The sequence below is a fragment of the Acromyrmex echinatior genome, chromosome 19 (assembly GCF_024713525.1).
Source record: "Acromyrmex echinatior isolate Ae372 chromosome 19, ASM2471352v2, whole genome shotgun sequence".
Taxonomy (NCBI): domain Eukaryota; kingdom Metazoa; phylum Arthropoda; class Insecta; order Hymenoptera; family Formicidae; genus Acromyrmex; species Acromyrmex echinatior.
The window spans coordinates 1,801,182-1,825,209 of NC_141870.1; the positions used below are offsets into that span (position 1 = coordinate 1,801,182).

The 24,028-nt window shown below is 33.9% G+C and overlaps 1 protein-coding gene and 1 long non-coding RNA gene across 4 annotated transcripts; one reads left to right on the forward strand and one right to left on the reverse strand.

The window, feature by feature from the left end:
- The first annotated feature begins 688 nt into the window (after nt 1-688).
- LOC105146647 (alpha-crystallin A chain) lies at nt 689-23,884 on the forward strand. Of its 3 annotated transcripts, none has more exons than XM_011057046.2 (4): nt 689-1,082; nt 11,787-11,903; nt 13,122-13,311; nt 22,868-23,884. In XM_011057046.2, exons 1-4 carry the CDS (start codon nt 895-897, stop codon nt 23,060-23,062), a joined length of 690 nt encoding a protein of 229 aa, XP_011055348.1. In that variant the 5' UTR covers nt 689-894; the 3' UTR covers nt 23,063-23,884. The 3 variants fall into 3 exon arrangements, with proteins under 3 accessions (XP_011055348.1, XP_011055349.1, XP_087272011.1); XM_087415885.1 differs by lacking the exon at nt 689-1,082 and adding an exon at nt 5,999-6,175; XM_011057047.2 differs by lacking the exon at nt 11,787-11,903 and having other exon boundaries at nt 692-1,082.
- On the reverse strand, nt 6,354-11,845 carry LOC147906635 (uncharacterized). Its single transcript, XR_015548240.1, has 2 exons — nt 11,716-11,845; nt 6,354-7,693 (listed from the first exon to the last, which is right to left on the reverse strand). It is a non-coding gene; the product is annotated as an uncharacterized LOC147906635 (long non-coding RNA).
- Nucleotides 23,885-24,028: the final 144 nt, after the last annotated feature.

Genomic DNA, 24,028 nt, shown 5'->3' on the forward strand with positions numbered 1-24,028 from the left:
AACATCTAAAAAACAGAGCAATCTTCTATCGAGAAAAATTACCTTCAATACTCTTAAATTTGTTAGCCGTCAAGTCCTAGTTAATCAATATTTAGCACGTTTTTCACCTTCCTCTTCTCTTTTTAAAAAATGTCAGAGTGTACATAATTAATATACGTATAATATACTCACATAAACAATCATGAATACATTAACTAAATGTCTGAAAAAATTAAACAATGACATCTAAAATCTTCTCTTAATACAGATCTTTAAGGGACGTTCCAAAGAATATTCAGAGGCTATTCCAAGGTCCTAAGAATGTTCGCCAGAACCTTCGAATAAAGTATATTATTAGGGTTCTATCATGAAAATTACGTTAAATTTTCATAAAAAGTAGCGGCGTCCGTAAACAGTAAATCGATCGCACTTTTCCATCGATCCGCGCAGGAAGTAGGCGGCTTCGCCATTTCATGTCTGTCAACTTTTCGCTAACGACGCTCCTGCCATTTGGCGATTAATGTCTAATTAAATTTAAAAGGGCCGTGATCGGTGCATGTCAAATTTCGCGAGCGTCCGCGCCGTCCGCCCGCGTTGACCCGCGGCCGTTTCACAACCGACCGAGCGGCGAGCGGCCGCGTGCGCGTGTTGACGAAGTGAGCCGAGCGCGACCGAACACCCACAAGCGGCCTCGCCGGCGTCGCCGGGTATTTAAACGGCCGCCGGCGAGCCGCGCTCATTCCTCAGACAGGAACGAGACACGGGACGTGACACGTGCCGAATTAAAGAGTATTCAAGTACCGTAGTACAAGTTATCCATATTCGCGATTGAATCGTATCTGACGCGGCGCGAGTCTTCATTAAGTGATTACAGTGACAAGAGACACGAAAGTGCTGCCTGGGGAAAAAAAAAACATGGCCGACAGTGGTATCAAGCGCAACATTCCCATCAAACTCGGTGACTTCAGCGTGATCGACACCGAGTTCTCTAATATACGCGAGCGCTTCGACGCCGAGATGAGGAAGATGGAGGACGAGATGTCGCGGTTCCGCAGCGAGCTGATGAATCGCGAGAGCAACAACTTCTTCAAGAGCACCACCAGGTATGTGTCAAGTAATTACTTTCTCTCTCTCTCTCTCTCTCTCTCTCTCTCTCTCTCTCTCTCTCTCGCGAGACGCTTAACCTTTCAGGACGCACCGGTTATGTTCTCCCTCTCGCGCGTCTCTCTGCGCATAAATTCGTGTACTCGTGCCTTTCTCACTACGTTCCATAAAAACGCACACAGAAAAATACATATTGTACTCGAGTAACAATTACTTATTTCAAAAGTTCATATATTCCAATAAAGTTCATATTTATCATAAATTCATCACAAATTTATTCTTCAAAATATATTCTGAATCCTAAATTTGTTGTTGCTTATTATATAAAGTCGCTTCTTCAATATTATAATATTATAATATTTAAAAAAAAAATAAATTCTTGTTTTGAATATACATAATAATGAATTTTTCTAATATTTGTAATAAGTACATTTTAAGATTATTTATTATGAAGAAAATATTCTTTGGTGAAGATGATTTGAAAAAAAATTAATGGGTAATTATTTTTTTTAGTAATACACTGAGAGAAAAATGTCTAAGTATTGCGAAGAAAATATTACTTACGATGTTTTCTTCGATATTATTACTCTAACAACTTCTAAAGGACGTCCTGAGGACGTTCAAAGAACATCCGTATGTCCTTTGAACATCCTAAGAACATCTCCAGGATGTAATTTTTTTCTAGATAAAATGTGTTATTAGGACAGTTATGAAAAAATTTGATTGTAATAACGAAATATATATTTCTATGAAATATCTCATTTTCTGTAAAATATATCTCATTAATTATAAAAAAAAAATGAAATGGATGGTTTATTTACTAAGAATAAAATTTATTTCGCCATATTTAAATAAATATTTATTTGTTCTGTGAAATAAATAAATTTCTCCAAATGTTTAAGTATTTCTTCAAGTCTTTTCCTCAATAGAATATGATATTTTCCTGTGTGTATAATGCGCATGATGTATTTATTTTATCTTTGGCCTGTTTTTTTTTAGCTAAATTTCTAACACAGTTCATCTTTTCTCTTTCTCTTTCCACATTGTATTAGACAGAAAAAGAGAAAAAATGAATTGCGCACAAAACACATACACAACACAAACATAAATCCACACAAACAAGAAATTTAGCTAAAAAACTTCGTTTAACATTCAATGAACAACAAGGATATAAAATGATTCTGCGTTCAACAGAAAAAGCAGCTTTGTAACTGCTATATAAGATTCTTTAATAACTTATACTTTTAAATTTTATTCAGTGCGGAATTAAAGACAAGACTAACTACATTAATCTGATGAAAAATGTTATACAATTAACGCCGTTTCTAATCCATTAAAATGTTATACAATTAACGCCGTTTCTAATCCATTAAAGTCTCATTTTTCAAAAATTAATAAAATGAAATTCATTAATCTAGGAAACATTTTTGATATACCTTTTTGATGTTTACATTATCTCATTTATCTATTTTTAATCAAAATTAATAATAGAAATCACTTTTTTCTCCACATTTGCATTAGAAAAAAAAAAGAAAAAATATTGCAGAAGTTCAGCTAAAAGAACAGTCCTAATGATACATCATGCGCTTTATGGAACGCAGCTTTAAGCCTGCAATACACAATGCTTGTTTTCCTGCTGGATCGCTTTTGGTAAATTGCTAGAAATTCTACGTTTCATGTGGTGCAATTCCAGTAATTTACTAAAACGCAAGTCCCAGTAGGAAAACAAGCACCGTACGTCGCAGACTTTGTATACATCGATTTCGAAAAGCTTTCCTTTCCAATTGTAAACGATAATTCGAACGTTTGCTTACAGTAACGATACGAACAGTATGTTTATGAACCGGCATCTGCGTATTGTGTACATCTCGAGGTCGTCTTTCGAGAGAATTACACATTAACGGAATTATTGTGCACGCTGTACATCGTACATCGGCGAGAAAGATCGATAGAAATAAGCGTAGGTCGCGAATAATGCCGGTTGACATTGAGAATATCGATCCTTTTGTACGGATAAATGAATCTAATTTGTCGTAGTTGCGACGCGCGAGAGGATTAAAGAGAACTTGCGAGAGTGGCCTTCCTATCCTCACGTTAAAGTTTTTCTTTTATTTTCGCTCGTATCAAAATATGCGATAGGTTTTATTTCTGATACCTACATCTCTCTTTTAAAAGAGATTTTATTTCGTTTTAAAAGAGAGATTCTGTTTCATTTGATGCGACACGTCCGGCATTGAAATTACTCGCGATCGAAGGCAATTATTAACAGTCGTTGGAAGTTCATCATATCAATTTGCGATATGTCAGAGAAAAAAATGCATTTTCTTTTTGCGTGATAATAATTCACCGATCGTTAGTGTTTTACACTACGAGTTCCGTCTCGCGGCTCGATCGATAATCGAGTGATTAGAGAGATTAGTAATCTATAGATCGATCGTATGCGTTATCGTGCAGATGCAATTTAATATTTTAAGACTGCGATTCAAGATTGATTTCCGAATTAGAAGCGTCGTTATAACGTATAGATACAATAAAATCGATCCTGAAAGATTGTAAAAAAGAAATTAATCAACCAAAAAAAAAAAAAAATAATGAAAGGATAAAAATCTGATATAGAAAAATAGATAATATATTACTTACAGTTCGTCGCGTTTTAAGAGACTCGACATAAAATCGCTCATTTGCGTGATTAATTTATGTCGTCGCATCGCTGTCTTGCCAAAATTATTTAATGTTGTATCAATTTAGAATCTAATGTTAACGTTAATCAATTTAGAATCGTTCGTTTGCGTGATTAATTTACGTCGTTTTGCTAAAATTTTGAATGCACCGTTCTAATCTTATATCCATTTAAAATCGCTCATTTGCGTGATTAATTCACGTCGTTGTTATTTTAGAATATACCGATCTTATATCAATTTAAAATCATTTATGTGATTTTAATTTACGATTTGCTGCCTTGCTGACACTCGGAGTGTACCGTTTCGATCCTACAGTAATTTCAGTAACATTAACACACATTCTATAATAAGCCATTAATAATAAATCAGAATTCAGAAGCTAGAAATTAACCAATTACAGTCGAATGTGAGAAGAATAATTGACTATTAATTAGTTAATTTCTCTCTAGCTTCTGATTTCTGATTTATTACTAATGGCTTATCGTAGAATGTGTGTTAATGTCATCATATGTCATGTTAAATAAAAAATTCGCAGAACATAAGCTTTCGTATAAATATATAGCTTCTCTTTGTTATGAAACGTCATCTCAGTGCCGTCGCAAAAAAATCGCAAAGATGAGGTTTCTTATTGGGGAGCGTGATTCGATCGCCACAACGATTCGCAAATTGCATTTTTGCATCGACACAGTCGTTTCGTGCATTTTAGTTTCTATTTATAGAGATTCCGTCATTGCATTCGTGGACCAAGAGCCTCCTTTGGCGACTCGACCGTCCGAATGCGAAGCGTGATCCGAGAAATGTGTGCGTTGGAAATTTGCGTACGCTCGTATTCATGAATCTTCGTGGAAGTCGTTCAATTACCATAACAATGATGTTCGATGCTTAATTAAATAACCGTCATTTACACTGACAGAAAAATGTACTGAATTTCAACAAATATTTGTTTGAATCGTGCTTGTTTCGTCACAGCGGAAACATTCACGTAAAGCTCGGAATTATTATTTAAATGTGGGAAAACTGTATACGTGTCGCTCGCGGAATTACAAACGATGTCTATTACGCAATTACATGACATGCGTCTCATTGAACGCACAACGAAACGCGTTCACTGCATTTTTGACGGCATGGGCACACCGATGCACACACACGATCGCGTCTTCTGAATGCAGCATTGTCGTCATTCGAAATAGCTAGTTGAAAGAAGCGAGATGGGAACACGGAAAAAGAACGAACAATGTTAAATTCTGGGATTTTACCCGATCAAAATAAACCCAGTCAACGTACTCGTGCCCGTTTGCTATCCGGAAATAGCGATTTAATTAAAGTAAAATTTAATCTAGATACACAGATTTAATAATTTTACTGAACCATCTTATTGGATCCAACGGGTTCTAAAATGTCAAAATTCTTTGCAGTATTGTCAATATTATCATTATACTTGAGCATTCCCAAATAATTATTTTGATAGCCTAATGATTATTTTCAGATTTGTATCTATACTAGAAAAAGAAAAAGTCTAATTGCATTAATTGGAATTCTAATTGAAAAGGAACAAATCACACGGAAAGAATGATCTTGTTGAACTACAAATTTAGCTAGATATATATCTGAAAAGAATTTTATTAGACCATCCATCAAGGATGCTCAAATTGATTGCTAGAAAATTTTTTGCATCATTATCGTTATGCTTGAACCTCCTACATAATTATTTTGATGGTTCAACATAATTATTTTCAGGTCTGTATCTAGCTAAATTTTTAATTACTTCAAAGCCGTTCTTTCTATGCAAAATTTTCCGATTGAACCTAATATAATTCTAGTTGAGATAAAACCAGAATTCTAATTGATCTAATTAGAATCTTTATTTTCAACCAGAAATTTTTTTTCTCAATGGAACTAAATTTTTAGATATTCCAGCCAAAAAAAAACTTTCTTTCCACGTAGACAAATATTTAAAAAAATGTACTTATTGAAATTACATTGTAATGAACGAGCTGCTTATGCATAATGCAACGGCCGCGACGCGAGCGTGCTGCATTGAATTAACGTTGTTTTCTTACATAGCGTACTCGAAATAAAGTTGACACTTCATATAAATGTATATTTTTGCGGTACTCCACGTTATTACAACCTTGACATTGTATCGCGATGTACCATCGCGAATGGCCCCCACTGGAATCAAGCACTAAATCGTGGCGCAGGAAAGGTGAGGAGCTTGCAGGGATCCTAGACGAGTGAATTTACGCAGTAATTTTTACGACATCGTCGAGGCAACCGCATCGTCACAGTCCACGTTGCAGAGCGAAGCGTGCTTGGTCGGTATTGACTCGCTCACCACCGGTCAAGGATTTCACGATGATCCCGAACGAGGATTTCTATCCACCCGCGCATAAAACGGTCATCAAGCTTCGGTATGTTGTTCAGCGCGAATTCTCAAAATCCGAAGTATTCCGACGTATTCGTCATCAGTTTACTTTGATTGGTTAGTTACTCGGGCGAGTTACTCATGCAAAACATCATTTTGCCACGCAGTTAATTAAATTCTTTTTACTGTTTACTTAATACTGTTTTTTTCGATCCGTATTACCGATTTGAAATTTTTTATTTTTTATTTAATCATTTCAAAACGGATCATTTCAAAAAATTTTTTTTTAATTCGACGATTTTAGTAAATAACAATGCATGTATTAAAATTTTGTTTTTGTATGATAAAGTTCAAAACAATCACACAGAGCCTGACATTACAGCCTTTTTACCTACATTCAAATGTAGATTTTTTAATTGCTATTGTTTCACTTCTATACATACAATACATTTTTTTATGTTGAATGATTTGCATCTTTTTCAATATCGAAAGGAAAATATCTGCACTGTTAGGAATGTAACTACGAGCTTCTTTTACATGTAAATGAAGCTCGTGGAAATGAAATTGAAATGAATGATTTAACTGAAAATTAAGTTACAGTAATTACTTAAATGTAATGAACGTGTACATTAAATTTCATAAATTTTCATGAAAAATACATTAAATTTTATGTATATGTACACAAATATACTTTTTAGTTATAATATATAAATTATATATATTAAATTTAATGTAATGTCATGAAATTAAGTTCAAATTGTGTAACTTAAAATTTAATGAAATTTGAGAACATTTCTAACAGTGTGATTGTCAGATGTAAAGGATTAGATAATCAAGATCTGCTATGTGAGATTTACGCTTTGAATCTCTTGCTCTAAGCGAGTATTTCTTAATACTATTCTTAATAAAATTTTTATCTTTTCTCAACAATAACAATAGATACAAAAAAAATTTTCGAATTCTATTAAATGAATATAATGCAATCTTAAAACACCGAAAGTTGCAAGTATGATGGAAATGAATGTCGTACATTAAAAAAAAATTCTAAAATCCTAAAATCTTGATTAAAATATTTTATTCATTAAAAAACATTAACGTAATTTTAGAGAGATGTTCGAGTTACTATATATACGCCCATCCTGAATCGGTTAATTATATTTAATTCGTCGATTTAATTTATGTACAGCCATTCATCTTGATCAACATTCCTTTTCGTAATATGACTTAAGAATTTCTTATAAATCGTAACCAGATCCATTTTAAGAAACATGCCGTGTCTTGTTATTGACATAAAAAAATTGGCATAAAAGATTATGCCTGCAGCATTTATAAATATCTATGCGTCGCGATAAGCAGGTGCTCGGTGTCGATCGTGCATATTCGATGGATCATTCCATCGTGGGAGGTGAATATGGTCCATTACAAAGTTCGAATAATCACGTGTTTCTGACGTAATTCTTATGTTCAGGGACGGTTACCGCAAATAGACAAGCGCGCATAGCACATCACGTTGAGTGGCGTCTTTGACGTGGATGTGTTATTAACGTATAAGACTGCAGCTCATCTGTAACAGATAGACAGCAAGATATACAAATGTTATCGACTCTTCAGACACCTGTTTGGATTCTAATTTTTTATTCTTCATTACTATTTGAATTGGATTTCGTTAATAATCGTACACTTTGGAGCTAAGTAATCATATTTAGAACAAAATTATTTTATAATTGTACAACGCAGTAATCTTTTATTATTAAATAACGGAAGCACTAAAATATCTGGTTTTACATCGAGTCTATAAATGCAAGCAAATTTATCGAGTTATCTTGAAAAAGTAAATATCTTCCAACGTACACAAATTTCCTATATTATAGTAGGAAATTTCAATACGTTTATATTTCTTGACGGAAAATCAATAATTGTACCACGTGCAATATTTTGCTTCTTTAGAACGCAAGATAAAAATTTTATGGATTCGATATCGTGCAGCAGATAGCTTTGAATAGACAGTTCGTCAAGATTCGAGCAGCAACAGGAAATTACCTCTTATAGAGGCAAGGCAATAGCTCACTAATTGACTTTGGTGAACTATGCTAAACTTCATGCTTTGAACTTTTGCTGATAACTGGCGTACTGTCGGCTAGACATCGCGATCGAAGATTCGAGCAACGCAACATGATGCGTCCGAGCTAAAAGGAGATTCACTTTCCGCTTACTCTCACACATTTTCTCACACACGCGTTCTTTTGTTTCATCGCACTACCATGATCTTTCCGTTACACAATGTGCCGGCGATGTGTAATTGACTGTGAGTTAAGCGATTCATTGACTTCCAGCCGACCATTGGCATCGCGTAAATGGTTAAATATGATTCTGTCGAAACGTGCTTGTCGTACCGATTATCTTATTCGATAGAATTAGTTAACTAGATGTGACTTGCGATGACGATAATAAACTCTTTGTCACTCAACGAACAAATCATTAGAAATTATATTTAACTTTTCGGAGACATTTATTATTTTGCACAATAGTCATCTTTTCACTAATTATCATTTTTATATAGTAAAAACAATATCAAAATTATGTGTCAATATTTTAGTTAAACTTGTTCTATTAATTGTCATAAGACAAAAATTTTGATTCTGTTTTATCACGTCAAACGAGAGTGAAGAAAACATTTTCATTTATAATTTATAATTTCTGCAATTGAATTTAATATCTTGATATAAAATTGTGCTATGTATTGATACAAGATTTCGAGACTGATACAAGTCACACCAATCATTTTCAATAATTTCAAGTAGTAAGCATAGATTAGATAAACACCGCTGACTTATTCTTGCGTCATATAATAAATTTTCACTATCACTTCATGTTTACTTTTATTATAATTTTTTAATGAAACTTTTTTCTTTCAATGAAATACGTCATTAAACATTCGCATATAGAAATCTAATGATACCATTGAAATCATATCTTTAATTATTTCTTGAATTATAATTTTGTTGCATGTCAATTAAAGTATGTAAGACATATATTCATACAATGATAAAGACATATTCATATAATGTGAAATGCGTGCAAAATAACGTAATGGATTAAAATTAGAATTACTACTTCGTGATTCGCATCTCGCTTGGCCTTTTCACTCCGACGAGTTGGGTTTTGTAAGAGCTCTATGGTCGACCTCTCTCGATTTCATGAGACGAGACCCGACCTTTCTCTTGTCTGGCATAATTGTTCTCTACCGTGTTTCTTTCCTATTCTTTCCCACGCAGCTTTCCTACGACTTTACTTGAACCCTTTCGCACTTCTCGTTGGCGAACGTCTCGTGGGATTTAAATGTTACGAGCTTAGATTCAATCAAAATTTCACGGTAATGTATATCTCGGTTTTTTATAAAAGATACAAAAGATATTATATAAATCGTATGATGCATTTGCATTCTCAATAATAGATTTGTCGAAAAATCACGATAGTTGATAGGAATTTATTGACAGCCATCTCTTTGTTCAATACTTATATGAAGGAAATAAAACGCGGAAAATAATCGTTATTATTGTCAAACACGTTATATCGCGTGACGGGATATAGTGACATTTCGTTCTTGGAATCGTTTTACTCTATCATACAATTTATTCGACCATCGCAAAACTTTATAAATGTCAGACACGATCTCACTTCTTCCGAACATTAATTTTCATCGAAGAGATTCGTGCATTTTATCTTTTATAAAATATGATTTTTTTCTAGAAGGGCAAGACAATTCATTAGAAAAATCTTTAGACTTGTAAAACTTTACAAAATTCACAACAATAATAGAGAAATTTTTCATAGCATTTACAAAAGTTTTCTTCAAATTTTGCTAATTTTGTCAAAATCATCTGTGTATAACAAGTCATCTTTTTAAATTTGTATAAATAACAAATACATTACAAAAGAATAATCTATGACTATTTACGATAATATCACTTATAAATTCTCCATAAACTTATGGTGGCTCCATAAACATTTTAATACCTATTTCAAAACTTGTATAAATTTCGAGGAGCGATAAATGAGGCTGGAAAATAGCGGTGTAGTAGAATTAGTTAAATCAAAGTTAATTCTGCGAGGAAGAACTTAAGGTACACACGAATAAACGTGACTCGAGAGAAATCACGATTACTCTCGCTGCAAGTATGGCTGCGACGATGTAATCGCGTACTATTTATAGTATCCTACGTGGTAGTAGGTCGACGACCTCTCCGAAGACAAGGCAAGACACTTCCGGTTATCGTGATATTTAGTTCGGTGGTATTTCGCGCGAAGTTAGAAGCGGAGTTAAGCTTGTTCTCATCTGCATGTAAGCACGTTTACGATCGATCAGAGTCCTTTCGGGGTACCGTTAATAAATTTAACAATTATCAGCGATAATTAGCGTCGATTTCCGTGGTAAAAGATCACCGGGACAAAGGCAGGTACTCGAGAAATTTCGTTTAATCGCAAACAAAGTGTTTCTTTTCTTTTAAACAAATTTAGAATCAATAAGATTTATCACGTATACGTATTGTATTTGCCGAGTGCGCTTATTAATTTTTTAAGTTGTACGAATAATTTGTATATAGCCTTTACGATTAATTTGCTGCGTGTTTGACGTGTGTCGATTGTCTTACTGCTTTTTGTCCTTTTTTTAAAGCGATTTGACAGCATATTTTAGATTTATGATAGACATTAGTTGCATAGTCTCTAGTACACACACGCGATGAGATTTTTATTCAGTCAAAATTTCGCGCTAAGTTCTATGGTTTGTTTTCATTTATTTTTATTTTTCTACGAAGTTTCATAAATATGAAAATATAAGACTTGTGAGACTACTTTTTTGCAATTCATTAAGGAGTCGTATTGTAATATTTTTAATTAGCAAAAATAAGACAGTTCAAAAAAAAAAAAAAAGAAAAATAAAGGAAATAACAGATTTAAAAAGTACCAGAATTTTCAATTAAATCTTGCTGGGAATGTCGTTCGCTCATTGTTTCTTGGCAAACTTATTGCTCTTAATATCACAAACATACTTAATCAATCTATTAATATAACATGATTTTACATATAGTTCAAAATCGTATTTCTTTGCCAAAAATTAATCGAAAATTCGGAGTAATGATATCGACACATTGTAATTTCAACGAGAATGGTTTTCATCAATGGCTTATAAACTTTGAACAGTTATACGTCAGTTGAACAGTTGTTATTACGACGTTAAAGATAGATGTAGTCATGAATTTATATGATCAAAGTTTTAATAGATTCCCAAATAGATTCGATTATTTATTCACCATGGAAAACTGGTGCTTGTTGATGAAGACAGCAAAGCAAGAGTGATTTGTCGTTAATGAAACCAGGAAGCTCGGAAGAGATCTTAGACCATCTGACGAATAACTGTTAATCGCTGGTGAAACCCAATCTGAGGAAACTGCAGGACAGAGATTAATCGAACTGTACCGCCAAGAAACAGAGAAGCGAAGACAAGTAATCGCGTGAGTTAACGTTAAATTCGGACGACTCCATAACCATCAGAGACTCCATAATCGTATATAATAATAACAATACCTCTTCCTGCGCTCGACTACCGTCTCGCCTACCGAATGGCTCTCTGCATTGGCACGTGACTAACTATGAAGTCGACATCACACGAGTACCAGCGAGCACCACACGTCGACGACCTCGAAGAAGGAAGGTTGGGACAAGGTTGATCCTGCTGCACCGTCGAAGCGATCCGCGTTCGACAGTTTCAAAAGGTGACGCTCTATCGTAGAGAAAAGAAAAAAAAATGAAAACGCACAGAGAAAACGAGTCGATTGATGTAGGGGCGATCAGTCTATGGGATCGGAAGATGTTATGCGTCACAAAGGCGCACATCCCCGATTAGATTTATAAAGCTTGCTGGAGGACCAAGTAGATCGACGCTTCGTTTTGAAAGAGTAGTTGTAAATTAGACCGCACACTTTACGTTACTTCCTAGCCGAAACATTTATCCCGCACTTTTTTTCGTTTATGTTTGTAGCTCTTTGTAGGATGAACTTGAAGAATAAGATGGATTAATGATTTTGCGCTTAAATAATATCGTTAAACAAGAAGGGAGTTTTCGATTGTTACGTGATCTGATTATAGCAAAAAAAATTCCAAATTGAGGATTTAATTATTGCGTCGGTCATTTTCTTGGATGTTAATGAATCGTTATTTTAATGAAATTTAAATTTATTATATTTATATTAACGTATACAAAATTTATATATGTTAATATTATTTATAAATGTATTGGGAGATAATAACGGAAACTTGAACTCGTAAAAAACAATGACATTAGCGCAGCTTTACAACAATTTCTTTCTACAAAGAGTTAACGCAGTTGTAATCGCGTCAAAGCGAGTGCAACGAACAAATAAATGTCTGCACGTTTTGTGATTATGTATACTTGGGATGATGATATCTCGGGATGTTGCTCTCTTGACACGATTCATACCTTATGAATTTTTAACCTTGTTTTCCTGTTCTGCATAGATCATAGTGCTGCGTGCAAGAGTAACACCAGTTGCAATCAGTTAACGCTAGAAAGAGCAAATGCGCATTAATTACCAATTAGCATTTGAAATAAATAACTTGACTTTTTTATTATACAAAATTATGCGATCTTTTCCATCTATTTCTGTGCGTGATGATAATGAAAATAGTTATGCAAAATGTGCTAGTCTTTTCAGCGTTAATTGATATCACACAATTTTATATGTCAGTCTCTGTGTGTATTTGATTTGTCTGTCCATCGTCACACACCGTAAGTAAGGCTTCATACTATCGCACCGACTGTAGTATAGTCAAACACAGGTTTTATGTTAACGGCTACAGATCCGACATCACTTATCACCGCATCAATGTGTCCGACATCTCACTGCTCATTTAGACTTGATATACAAGCAACGATCATCGATGATAATTGAGACTTTTGTTTTAAATTACAGCACCACCACGCAACAGTCCACTCAGAACAGCAGTTCTCTAAGTCCTCAGCACGATCATGCTTGGCTGGACGGACTCAATAGTCCTCTCATCCAAGACGAGGGTGACAATAAGATGCTGAAGCTGCGTTTCGATGTTTCACAATACACGCCTGAAGAAATTGTCGTCAAGACTGTGGACAACAAGCTATTAGTGAGTGAAACTATCACAGTTATTAAAGTAAATCTAGTCATGAAATTAAAAAAACTTAACAAAGAGCCAATCGGCATTTCTTCACCGAACGTACGTTGACTGCAAATGTAATAGAAAAGGATTCAATGTTGAAAATATTTTATTCAAATTTTTTAAATAATATTATTCTTGCGATATATATATTCACAGTCTGTTTTTATTCTTTATTAATTCTTAGAACTTGGAATTTCTTAGAATTTAAAATTAAATTAGATTTGTAGAAATAGGCATAAATGTCTTAAGATGATTAGTTTATGACATCTTAAGAGACTGTATTTATATATACAATATAAATATATAAGATGGTTTTGAATCTAAGACTATGAATACCGGCCTTAGATTTAATAGCCAGTCTATCCTTAGATATATAAATTAATTTACTTGAACAATAGATATTCGGAACCTCTCGAAAGCTTTCAATTTATTGCTGCGCAATTTCTCTCGGATCATCTAATAACCCGAAGTTATTATATGGTTGATTCATCACTCACGATATGTATTGGGACGCTCTCTTGCGCAACTTGGCAAGATGTAAATCTGGCTCAAGTTTTTGCGCAATTGGCGAGGATTGGCGCGACACAAAGTTATCCGTCACGTGCAATGTGTTGCCATTATAAAACGAAGTTAATTACTCGTAAATTGCGCACCGCAATAGTTTTTTGTAGATCTATTCATTTACACAGTTCGTTTACAGTTTATATTCACAGAGAAATAATTAACATCGGAATACCGATTTTCATGCTTTATCTTCTCGTGCTAAATTCAAGATAGTAATAATATACTTAAAAGTTATTATTTCTTTAGTCCATTGTTAAATAAATAAATAAAGTGTAAATTTGATATAAAAAAAACGGCGTAAAAAATAGTGATTCTCTTTTAACAAAGTTACATTTCTTGTAAATATTATTGTAAATATTGTAAATATTATCCAGTCAAAGAGAAGGAACATGATGGAACACGCGGAATACTTGCGCATCTTTTATGAACTGTGTAGAATGTTGTAATTGCGTTACGTCACTTCCTGTCAGGAAAGCAGTCTCGTCGAGTAACGCGGTCGTAGGAAATAAAATTTCATCTTGTTTCGCGATTTTAACGATTTCTTCGCGAAATGCAACTTTATTTCAACGCGGAGCAGCTCGGCGCTTAATATAAATTTAACAAATTTATACACCTTTTCTTTCTCGCTGCCATCTCGGATTATTAGAATTTCAGCGGCAGGAAGTGAAATATTGGGAGCGAAAATTCTTCAAGATTTCTAAGCACGTCTTCGAAAGATCCTTCTCTAACGTTCTCTCGCGCCGACCTGGACGGAAATAACCGTCGCCGAAAATAAATTCACGCCAGTCGTCATACCGGCGGACCGGAATAATGTTTGGCCATTGTGAACAAACAAGCTGAACCCGAGATACGAGACGGTGCGATTACGCGCTTATGAATTACACAAGAGACATGTCGCGTACATATATTTCGCAATAGGAACAACAATTACGGAAAAGTTAAATTTAATAAATTTAATCTCTTGAAAAGAGTCACATGACGAGCAATTACTTCCGCTCCCGACAAAGTCTAAACAATTGAAGACTTCATTACTTGTTAATGTACGATATCCGTCTTTTCTCTTTACAATATGAGACTAATTGTAATATAATCATAGAATTATCTATTTCAATAAGAGAGATAATAGAGTGGAAATCGAGTATTGTTTCTCTCTTTCTCTCTCTCTCTCTCGAGCACGAATATTGCAAAAGACCTTCTACCGTTATGCACGAGATTGAAGAATGATGAGGTCGTTGTACCATCGTACTCTCATTCTTCGCGATGAAAGAAAGATCGTAATGGTGCAAGATTTGTCGAGGAACAAAGCATGGCATTATTCTGATGATTTATTAGATAAATGATCGGCCAACCAAGCGCACTCCTTCATTTTCATATAATCACGATTGACCCCATAAAGTATAGGCATACCTTGTACTGGGTATTCCAAAAATCGCACTATTCCATCAGAGTTTATTTAGACTAAAAATCGATTTCTCTTTAAAGAGATGATTTTATCATTGTTTTCTTTAGCATTGGTTTCAAGCAGTTCGTAGCAGCTCAGTGGAAGTGTGCGGCTGTCAAAACAACGTGTCTCCTGGATCGTACGTACCTCTTTCAACTTGAAGGCGATACGTTCTCAGTCTTCATCCGTTTCTATTCACATTCATCGTCTGGCCATCCTATCTTTCTCGAACGAGGTCGTCGGCATATCAACGCTCGAATATGCTTCTTTATCTACCTCGGCATCTGTTATATTCTCCGAAAAGTTACGCCGTCACGTGGCAACCCAATTCTTCGTTCGATCGATCTCTCTTTTTCTCAAGTAAACGAATTTCGTTCACAAAAGACATCGATCACTTATCTTTGCGCTTTGTCCTTCTCGCTGAAATAATTTCAAGGGAACGAGAGCAGTCTTCCATAAACGGATTCGCCGGGAACCTGATGACAACGGAGAACTCGAAGCTGCTTGTCGTATAACGTGGTCAGGGTCTGGCGAATTCAGGTCGGCCACGCACCGCGAGCGAGCGGACCTTAAAGGGTTTGACCAAGGACGATGCTCCGAAGGACGAGTAGTCCAGGCTGGGAATGGGTCATGTATGGGAGTAGGATAGATCATCTCACAAATTTACGACCGGCTGACGTCATCGCAGAAGCAGCGAGAAAGCGTGTATCCTCGTCTGTTTTTTCGTTTTCATCGTAACATATAATCTAGTAATAAATTCGTGCTGAGTATTTCGATAGAGATTTAACTGATGGATATGCAAAAAAATGTAAGTAAAAAGTCCGGGAGAATATCTAATACGGTGATTGAAAAATTCTAATAAAAAATAATGTGTATTGATTAAAGCTTGATTATTGATTAAAATTTAGATATTATATTCATAATGATTGATTACAATTTGTTAAATTCTACGGAGGGAGAGATTCCAAGTTTGCATAATCGAAGCAGCTGACTAATTATAACAGATACTCCATACATATCGCATAATTAAGGTCGTTTATATACAATACTTTGTACATATCATTATTAATTGATGGGATTGTTCGATTTAGGAATATAATCTTCTTTCCATAATAAAAGAGCGTTTCATTAAATGTTTTGAATTGATAATATCCGGGCACTTTAATCAACTTTTGAAAGATTCAGGGTCTGTTTTTATTCGCGTAAAAGAGAAGTGGAAGTGGGAACATGAAAATTCACGGTTATATTTAGTTTGTGAGTCAGAGCTGCCAGCGGCTTATGTTATTTTCGACAATCGCGAGACCGAATTTCAAACAGCAACTATCACTATGGATATCGAGAATTTAGTCTCCCTCTCTATCTTTCAAAATAACAAATTAATTACAATTGTGTACTGAAAATTATTATATTTAAAAATATTAGAGTACAAAATTAGTGACGATGTATATATAGAATATACTAGGAGGCAGTTTTCAGAAGTCAGTGTTATGTGTTATTTTATTAATTAACATTTTTATTAGACACCGTTATACTTAAATTAATGAAAGAAAAAAATAATAAGACTGTTTTACGTACGTCAAAAATGATGGAATGAAAAATGAAAAATACTAATAAAATAATAATGTAATATGCCTATTTCTGATACATTTTTTGAGACCTGACTTTTGATGCAACCTGTGTATGATATCGATATAAAAAAACTTAAATGTTTAAACTTTCAGAATATTCGAAAGTTGATAATATAATTTAAATCACTATCAATCGTACGTTATCCAAATCACGTATAATTCAGTTCGTTGGGGGTGCTAAAATTTGGCAAATCGGTCACTCCAATGACTAGTGATTGCAGCTGGTAGGATTGCGTAAGGCTTGTTTCTCGTAAGACGATATCCGTCGCGAAAACTTAGATCCTGGGAAGAATTGGATTACATATAGTTCGTCTCTCTCGTTTTTGTCTTTCCGTTTCATTTTCTCCCTTACTTTCTTTTTCTCTCGATCTTGCGGGATCTAGGGTTACCCTAGACGCGTTTTTCTCGTGAGTTTTATATTTTTACAGTCGGCACGATCGATATTCCAAGAGAAATGTCGCAACAAGAGAATCGCGTTAGCGGATCACCAGAGAATCCATCACGAGAGAATCCATTTCGCGGCTTAGAGGAACAACTCTCGGTACTTAAGACACTGATATTTTTATATTACCGTATTTGTCTGAGAGACAGAAATGATTAAAAGTCGCTCTTTTTTCGAGCAAATCATAGAAAATTCCAAGGATTCAATTATAGAAACATTTCGTTATGCAGGGAATTAAGAGAATTAATGAGAATTATGAACAATTTTAATATGAAATTGGACTAAGAATAAATCTATATAATTAAGAGAAGTTTTTATTTTCGGCCAAAGCGGATGTTAGTGCTTAAATATTTCGTGAATTTATATACACATTCAATTCTACAAACTGCGCGCTGAAATTTTTTCAGTCTTTAGAAAAACAGAGAATTATTAAACAATTAATGAAAGTTAACGAGTCATTGCCTTTCCTTCTATAAGAACTTTTGCGAGAAACTAATGTGTTATCGTAAAGGTCAGCAAAGCAATTACATCGCCGACTTCGATCTTAGCCACTTTACGTTCATTTATTGTATTGACTGGCCTGCACGAAGCGATGCCAAGGAATTCAAACCTGAAAATTATTCAAGGCGACACGCGCCCTGAAATCAAATACGAATCCGCTAGAGTCTTACGACGATGAACAAAGAGAAGGAGAGGAAGGACGTAATGCAGACAGATGCAAGTTGCATCGAGGTCAATCCAATTTTTCACGTGGCAAGGTTAAGGTTTATTATTTCATTCATTGGCATGTATCGCCTTCGGTGACAGATATAGACATAGATTTGATTGGCAGATTCAGTTGGTCTTCTTGACGACACGAATGTGGATGGAAGACGTTCCAGAAGCGAAATGAAGCGAACTAATCATTAGCGACTTTTACGTAATGCAATTAGCACACAACAAGCCTCGCCTATCGTTCGCAACTCTACCTGTGATGGTGTTTGCCACTCTAATGGGCGCGGCCATGTATCCTGCACCTGCATTTTTCTCGCGACAAAGTCATCGAAGACACGCTTCAAGAAATATCGCGATTAGCGATGAAGGGCGAGCCTGGCTTACAGATCAAGTGTTACGATGTTTACTGTTAATAGCAACCGGCGAAATGATTGCATATTTATAATGTTGTTTGTTCAAGTAGGTATTCAAAATATTCAGATAATCGTATCGACACCACAAATTCTCGCTGGTGAACGAAGATTATGTTATGAAGGAGATTTTATCAATTAAACATTACATCTGAATGTATAGATCTAATATGACTTGGAAAGCGTTTGTAGATAGTTTTAAATGGAACTAATTTGCTGATTTTTTTATATAGCTCTCCATTAACTATAACGTTTTCTATATAACTATGTATATTTTTTGTTCATAACTTATTACATGTTAAATTAATTAAAGAAGTCTCTGTGAGAACAGAACATCTAAGTTTATTATTCATATGATTTGCAAATTTTAATCTAATATATTAATTTAATTAACTTTTTTGTTCGTTTAGTTGACTGTAATTATTTATTTTATTATTGATTAGTGAGAACGAACTTGTAAATTTTCTTTTGTTTATAATTTAATTATGTTTGGGATTTAATTGAGATACTTAATATTAAAAATTAGAGAGCTTTTCTGAGGCGTCAAAAGTATAGCTTTAACAAACACTCATTTAATTTAATTGAACTTTCTTGATATTTAATATTAAAGATTGATATTAAAGATTAAGCTCTATTGTAGCTTTAAAAATATGACTTTAACAGAAATTTAATTAATCAAGCTTTATCTCGAGATATATCTAATATTAAAAATTGGGGAGATATTCCGAGGCATCGAAAATACGTCTTTAACAAAAATTTAATTAATTTAATCAAGCTGTATTTCGAGATACTTACTTAATATTAAAGATTAGAGAAATTTTCTGAAGTGCAAGATTACGGATTTAACAAAAAAATTAATTACTTTAATTAAGTTCTTTCTTGCGATATAATATAATATTAAAAATTAAGGAGATTATTTTCTGAAATGTCGAAATATAGCTCGACAAGAATGCTTCATATGTACACATTAAAAAGATATATTGCCTTTGCTGTTTGATTATGTGAGTCAACACTGCATACTCGCCACCGATTCTCTTCAAGGCAAGTCGTTCTCGCTTCGTTGTCATACAAACTCCAACAATTTCTAAATACGTCGCTGATCGAACTCGCTATTAACATGATGTAACAACTCTGTCATAATAACGCCGTTTATACAAAACTCAACGGCGACGCCGATCTGTGAATTGTGCAATATTTGCAAGTCTTCGAGTAGCAGCACGCCACGAAAGTTTTGCATATACTTTAAATCCAGTTGTAACTAGAAGTTTAATCTTAAATCCATCGAAATACAGCTTGTTACGAAGATATTCTATAGCTGATGATGATAATTTAAAAAGATAATACTCTCGACAAACGAAAGTGCATAAAGTCACAATTACACTAGCGATTACGTGATATTGTGATTGATGATATTGTGATTATTTTTTAATCAATTGACTGTTTTTGACAATTGATTCTGATTGATTGAAAACTATCGACAATCGCTAATCATAATCGCAGAGAGAGTTTATTAAAATAAAAAATGATTTATTATGTGATAATTTAGAAAGAAAATGGATCGATTAGATACTATTGCGCATCATTTCTCATTATTCGTCAATGTAACAAACAATACACAGTTTACGATGCAAATCACATCTGTTTTAGTGTATTTGTTGTAGGTATAAAATATGCTAGTATAACTTATAATGTCAGTAACAGCAAATATTGTATCATCTCTATGATAGGAAAATTGTCTTAGACAACAAATCAAAAATAGCATCCTATATTAGGTTTTCACAATCGGTCTAGTACTGGACCAGTACTGATTGTCTATTGATTGCTATAGTTCAGATACTGGCTAAGTACTAGCAGATGATACCAGCCTAGTCATTTTAGCCAGTCATTTGCCAAGTACTGGATGACAGAACCTTAAGCGTCAGTCGTTGGTTTCGTTATAATTGCTGGCGATCTTATCATATTCGTTTTTACCACCGACACCTTTGTTGTCACTATATCTACAAATAAAATTTATTGCTGTAAAAATCTATTACTTGTTAAATTGTACTGATGACTCGTTAAATTAACAAAATTATTTCTCTCCATTCGCAATCGCTAATGTGATTACGGCTTAACGAGCGATACACGTTGGAGTCTGATTAATAAGTCGACTTTTATATCTCATACATATTTCAGTAGGACGTTTTTTCGTCAGTAGAATCTAGGTGAACTGCTTCGTGGCGAAGCGAACGAATTGTAACAAGCGTAATGTTTCACGTAAGCAAGTTATGTTTGAAGAATTCGGGACGCGAGGCTTGTAAAGAAATATTAGCGCACATACGAGCGGCGATTCCGCTTCGTGATAAAATGTAAATTATCATCGATCGCTGAGTCAACAAAAGCGCTCGATAGAACTACATTGGGAAGAATGCAAATGTTAAAAATGAATATCGTAGAGAGCTAGATATATTCCGAGTATTTTTTGTATTAAATATTTTCCCGTGAAAATTTGTTTAAATTGAATATAGAATAACTTGTAGCAGGAACAGAGTCGAACAAAGATGAACTTGTAAGGACAAGCTTGAAAATATCGATTCGCGTCGACGTGATGTAGAAGGTGGAAGCGATGGCGGTACAATCCGCCATCTTCCCCGTCTCGTCCTTCGTTCCCACTGTGTTTCGACCCCTTTATGACTTCCACGGTTCTCGTAAGACGCAGGCCAAAATTTTGGATCCCCAAATTGTGTCGTGTCTCTCATAACCCATTTTCGTCATTGAGAGTAACGTTCTTTCAAGGCGAGAACCTAGTCTCAGTTTCCGTCCTGACTCAATGAGCCCACTTCCGGGACTAGTTATTTATATATATTATTCGTAATATTTTTTTAAACTTCTGCAAAAATTTATTAAATTTTAATATATACTTCTTTAGTACTAACAATAAGTAAACATTCACTTACAGTAAATAAATGTTCACTCAATAAAAAGATAATAGTTAAATGAAATTAATGTGGTTTTTGTATCAAATAAATATATGTTTACATTTAAATATTTACTTAGAACTATTCAAACAAATATTTATTAAAATTTAGTTGTTTAAAAATGTGAATTAAAAAAATATCGATTTAAAGACTAAAACTCTACCGTAAATATTTATTTTTATAATTGATATTTTGTTATACAATAAAAAAATTAAAATGTATAATTTTGATATCATATAAAATCATATTGAAGAATATTACGATGGAAATATTTCGAAAAATTTGAGTAAATTATTTTTATATATAAATACTGCAGATTTTTAATGCAAGTCGCTGTATACATATGTCATATTCTTTCATATAATAAAGTTGATATCTCGATGTATCTGTAATCTAACACGTATATACACTAGTCGCAGATGGAAAAATAAGATCGATGTCTGTCACATTATACCTACATCTACTGAGGAGATGAAACCTACACATAGTCGAACAGCATGACTCATGGGTCGAATGCATGAGTAATACGGTCACTATTACGAGGTACTCTCGTTACCCCATTTTTAGATTACTCAGGGAAATTGCTTGTTAGGGAGTCACGAAGGATACCTATCGAGCGTATTTTTCTTGTATTGTCGCTGGTGAAAATTCGGTCACGACAAAGCGATAATCTTTTTTGCCGCTCGCAAACTTCGAATTCCTCAAAAAAGAAATGTGTATATGACCGAAGAAAGAGCAAAGGGTTGGTTAATCCAATGCATTTGTAATGATAAATCAATCGCGACGTGCTTCAGGCGCACGCGAGGTGAATCTAAACGAGCACTTGTAAATTCACGTCAGTATGCACGTGTAATCATACATCCTGAGAGGATCGTAGACAAAATATTAATACCCATTAATATTTAGTATTAATAGTTAACATTAATAATAATTGATATAAATAATAAACTCTAGATTATAGAATTACAACGTGACTTGGCTACTAGCCATAATATATTTTAGTTTCAAGGCGATAGGAGCTATCGCATTAAAAGGGCTGATTGTAACATCAACTTCTATTAAGAATTTTTTTCTTTAAACATATATATATATTTAATATTCTATATCTAGTTATATATATATATATATATGTGTATATGTGTGTAAAATACAAAATTAAAAAATTATTATACCTATCTTATTATTAACCCAATCTGTAATTTTTCAAATTGATAGTATAATTGGATCTAAAATAATGCCTTGAGATCACGTGCAAGTCTTACATTTAATTATCAATGAATCGAAGTATGTGAATAGTGATAATTATACGGTTCAGATCGTCATGTAATTATTATATCATTTAACACAATGCAATTTCGTTTGTCCAGGTCCATGCCAAGCATGAGGAGAAGACGGAGAGCAAATCGGTATACAGGGAATACAATCGGGAATTCCTGTTGCCGAAGGGAACCAATCCCGAGAGCATCAAGTCTTCCCTGAGTAAGGACGGTGTCCTTACCGTGGAGGCGCCATTACCAGCGATTGGATCGGGCGAGAAGTTAATCCCGATCGCACACCAGTAAACCCCAGTGACGAATTGCGGAAAGTCGATTTCTAATTTTCTGCCTCGAATTCCTCTCATTATTTCCAACCGCCATCCGACTTACCCAAATTGGATCTTTCCTTCGTAAGTCCTTATATCCTTCTTCTACTATTACCTTTATTATAGTAACTTAAACAAGTTGATCTATTTGCGCGAGAGAAAGTTTGACCAATTTTAATTAAACTACACTGAGAGAAAAGTGTTTGATATTTGTGAATATATAATTGCATGGTAAAATAATTACGGCCAGGAGCATTCTGCGATTATTATTACTATAGTTGTTAGTAATAACCATATATGTATAGTTTTCTCAAACATGTGAAAAAATTGTAATATAAATTATAATTTCCAATATTAATGTAGTAAAATATCAATAAATAATAAATAAAATAATTTTTATTCAGTAAATGCAATCGCAATTATAATAAATATAACTATTTTTTAAAATTTACTTACTATTTATATCATAATAATAATAAATATGTTAAGAAAAATCTAAAGATTTTCAAGCAGAGTGCTTGACTATTATTAACAGCTCAATTGATTATATTTGCATGGTTAAAAGTATAAATGCATAGTTGTCTCAAAAAAGACTATAAAGTACAGTTAAATTATAGTAATTGTAATCATTTTTTTCTCTCAGTGTAATAGCAGAAAAATCGACCACGCTAAAAGTGCCTGGTGCGTGTCGACTTTCAGTGAAAGATACAAAAAGAAATCAAACGTAGAGCAATGAAGTGCTATAAATGTAAAAAAAAAGTTAGCTAAAATGTGTTTGATAAAAAATGTTTTTCCTTTTTCATACGAGCAGCTTTATTTCTTTGATACACAAGATATTTCCGATCCCCTCGTAGAAATAGCATAATTTTTTCAGAAATATGCATTGCCTTTTGAAATGATGTATTTTAGTTAGATACTTTTTTTTGAGAAACTGTGAGCCGTATTG

Excerpts from the sequence above, each read along its gene's own strand:
- LOC105146647 (XM_011057046.2), top strand. The coding sequence starts at position 895 with ATGGCCGACAGTGGTATCAAGCGCAACATTCCCATCAAACTCGGTGAC. Across the intron at positions 1,083-11,786 it reads TTCTTCAAGAGCACCACCAG|TCGACATCACACGAGTACCA; the intron begins GTATGTGTCAAG and ends CTAACTATGAAG. Across the intron at positions 13,312-22,867 it reads CTGTGGACAACAAGCTATTA|GTCCATGCCAAGCATGAGGA; the intron begins GTGAGTGAAACT and ends TCGTTTGTCCAG.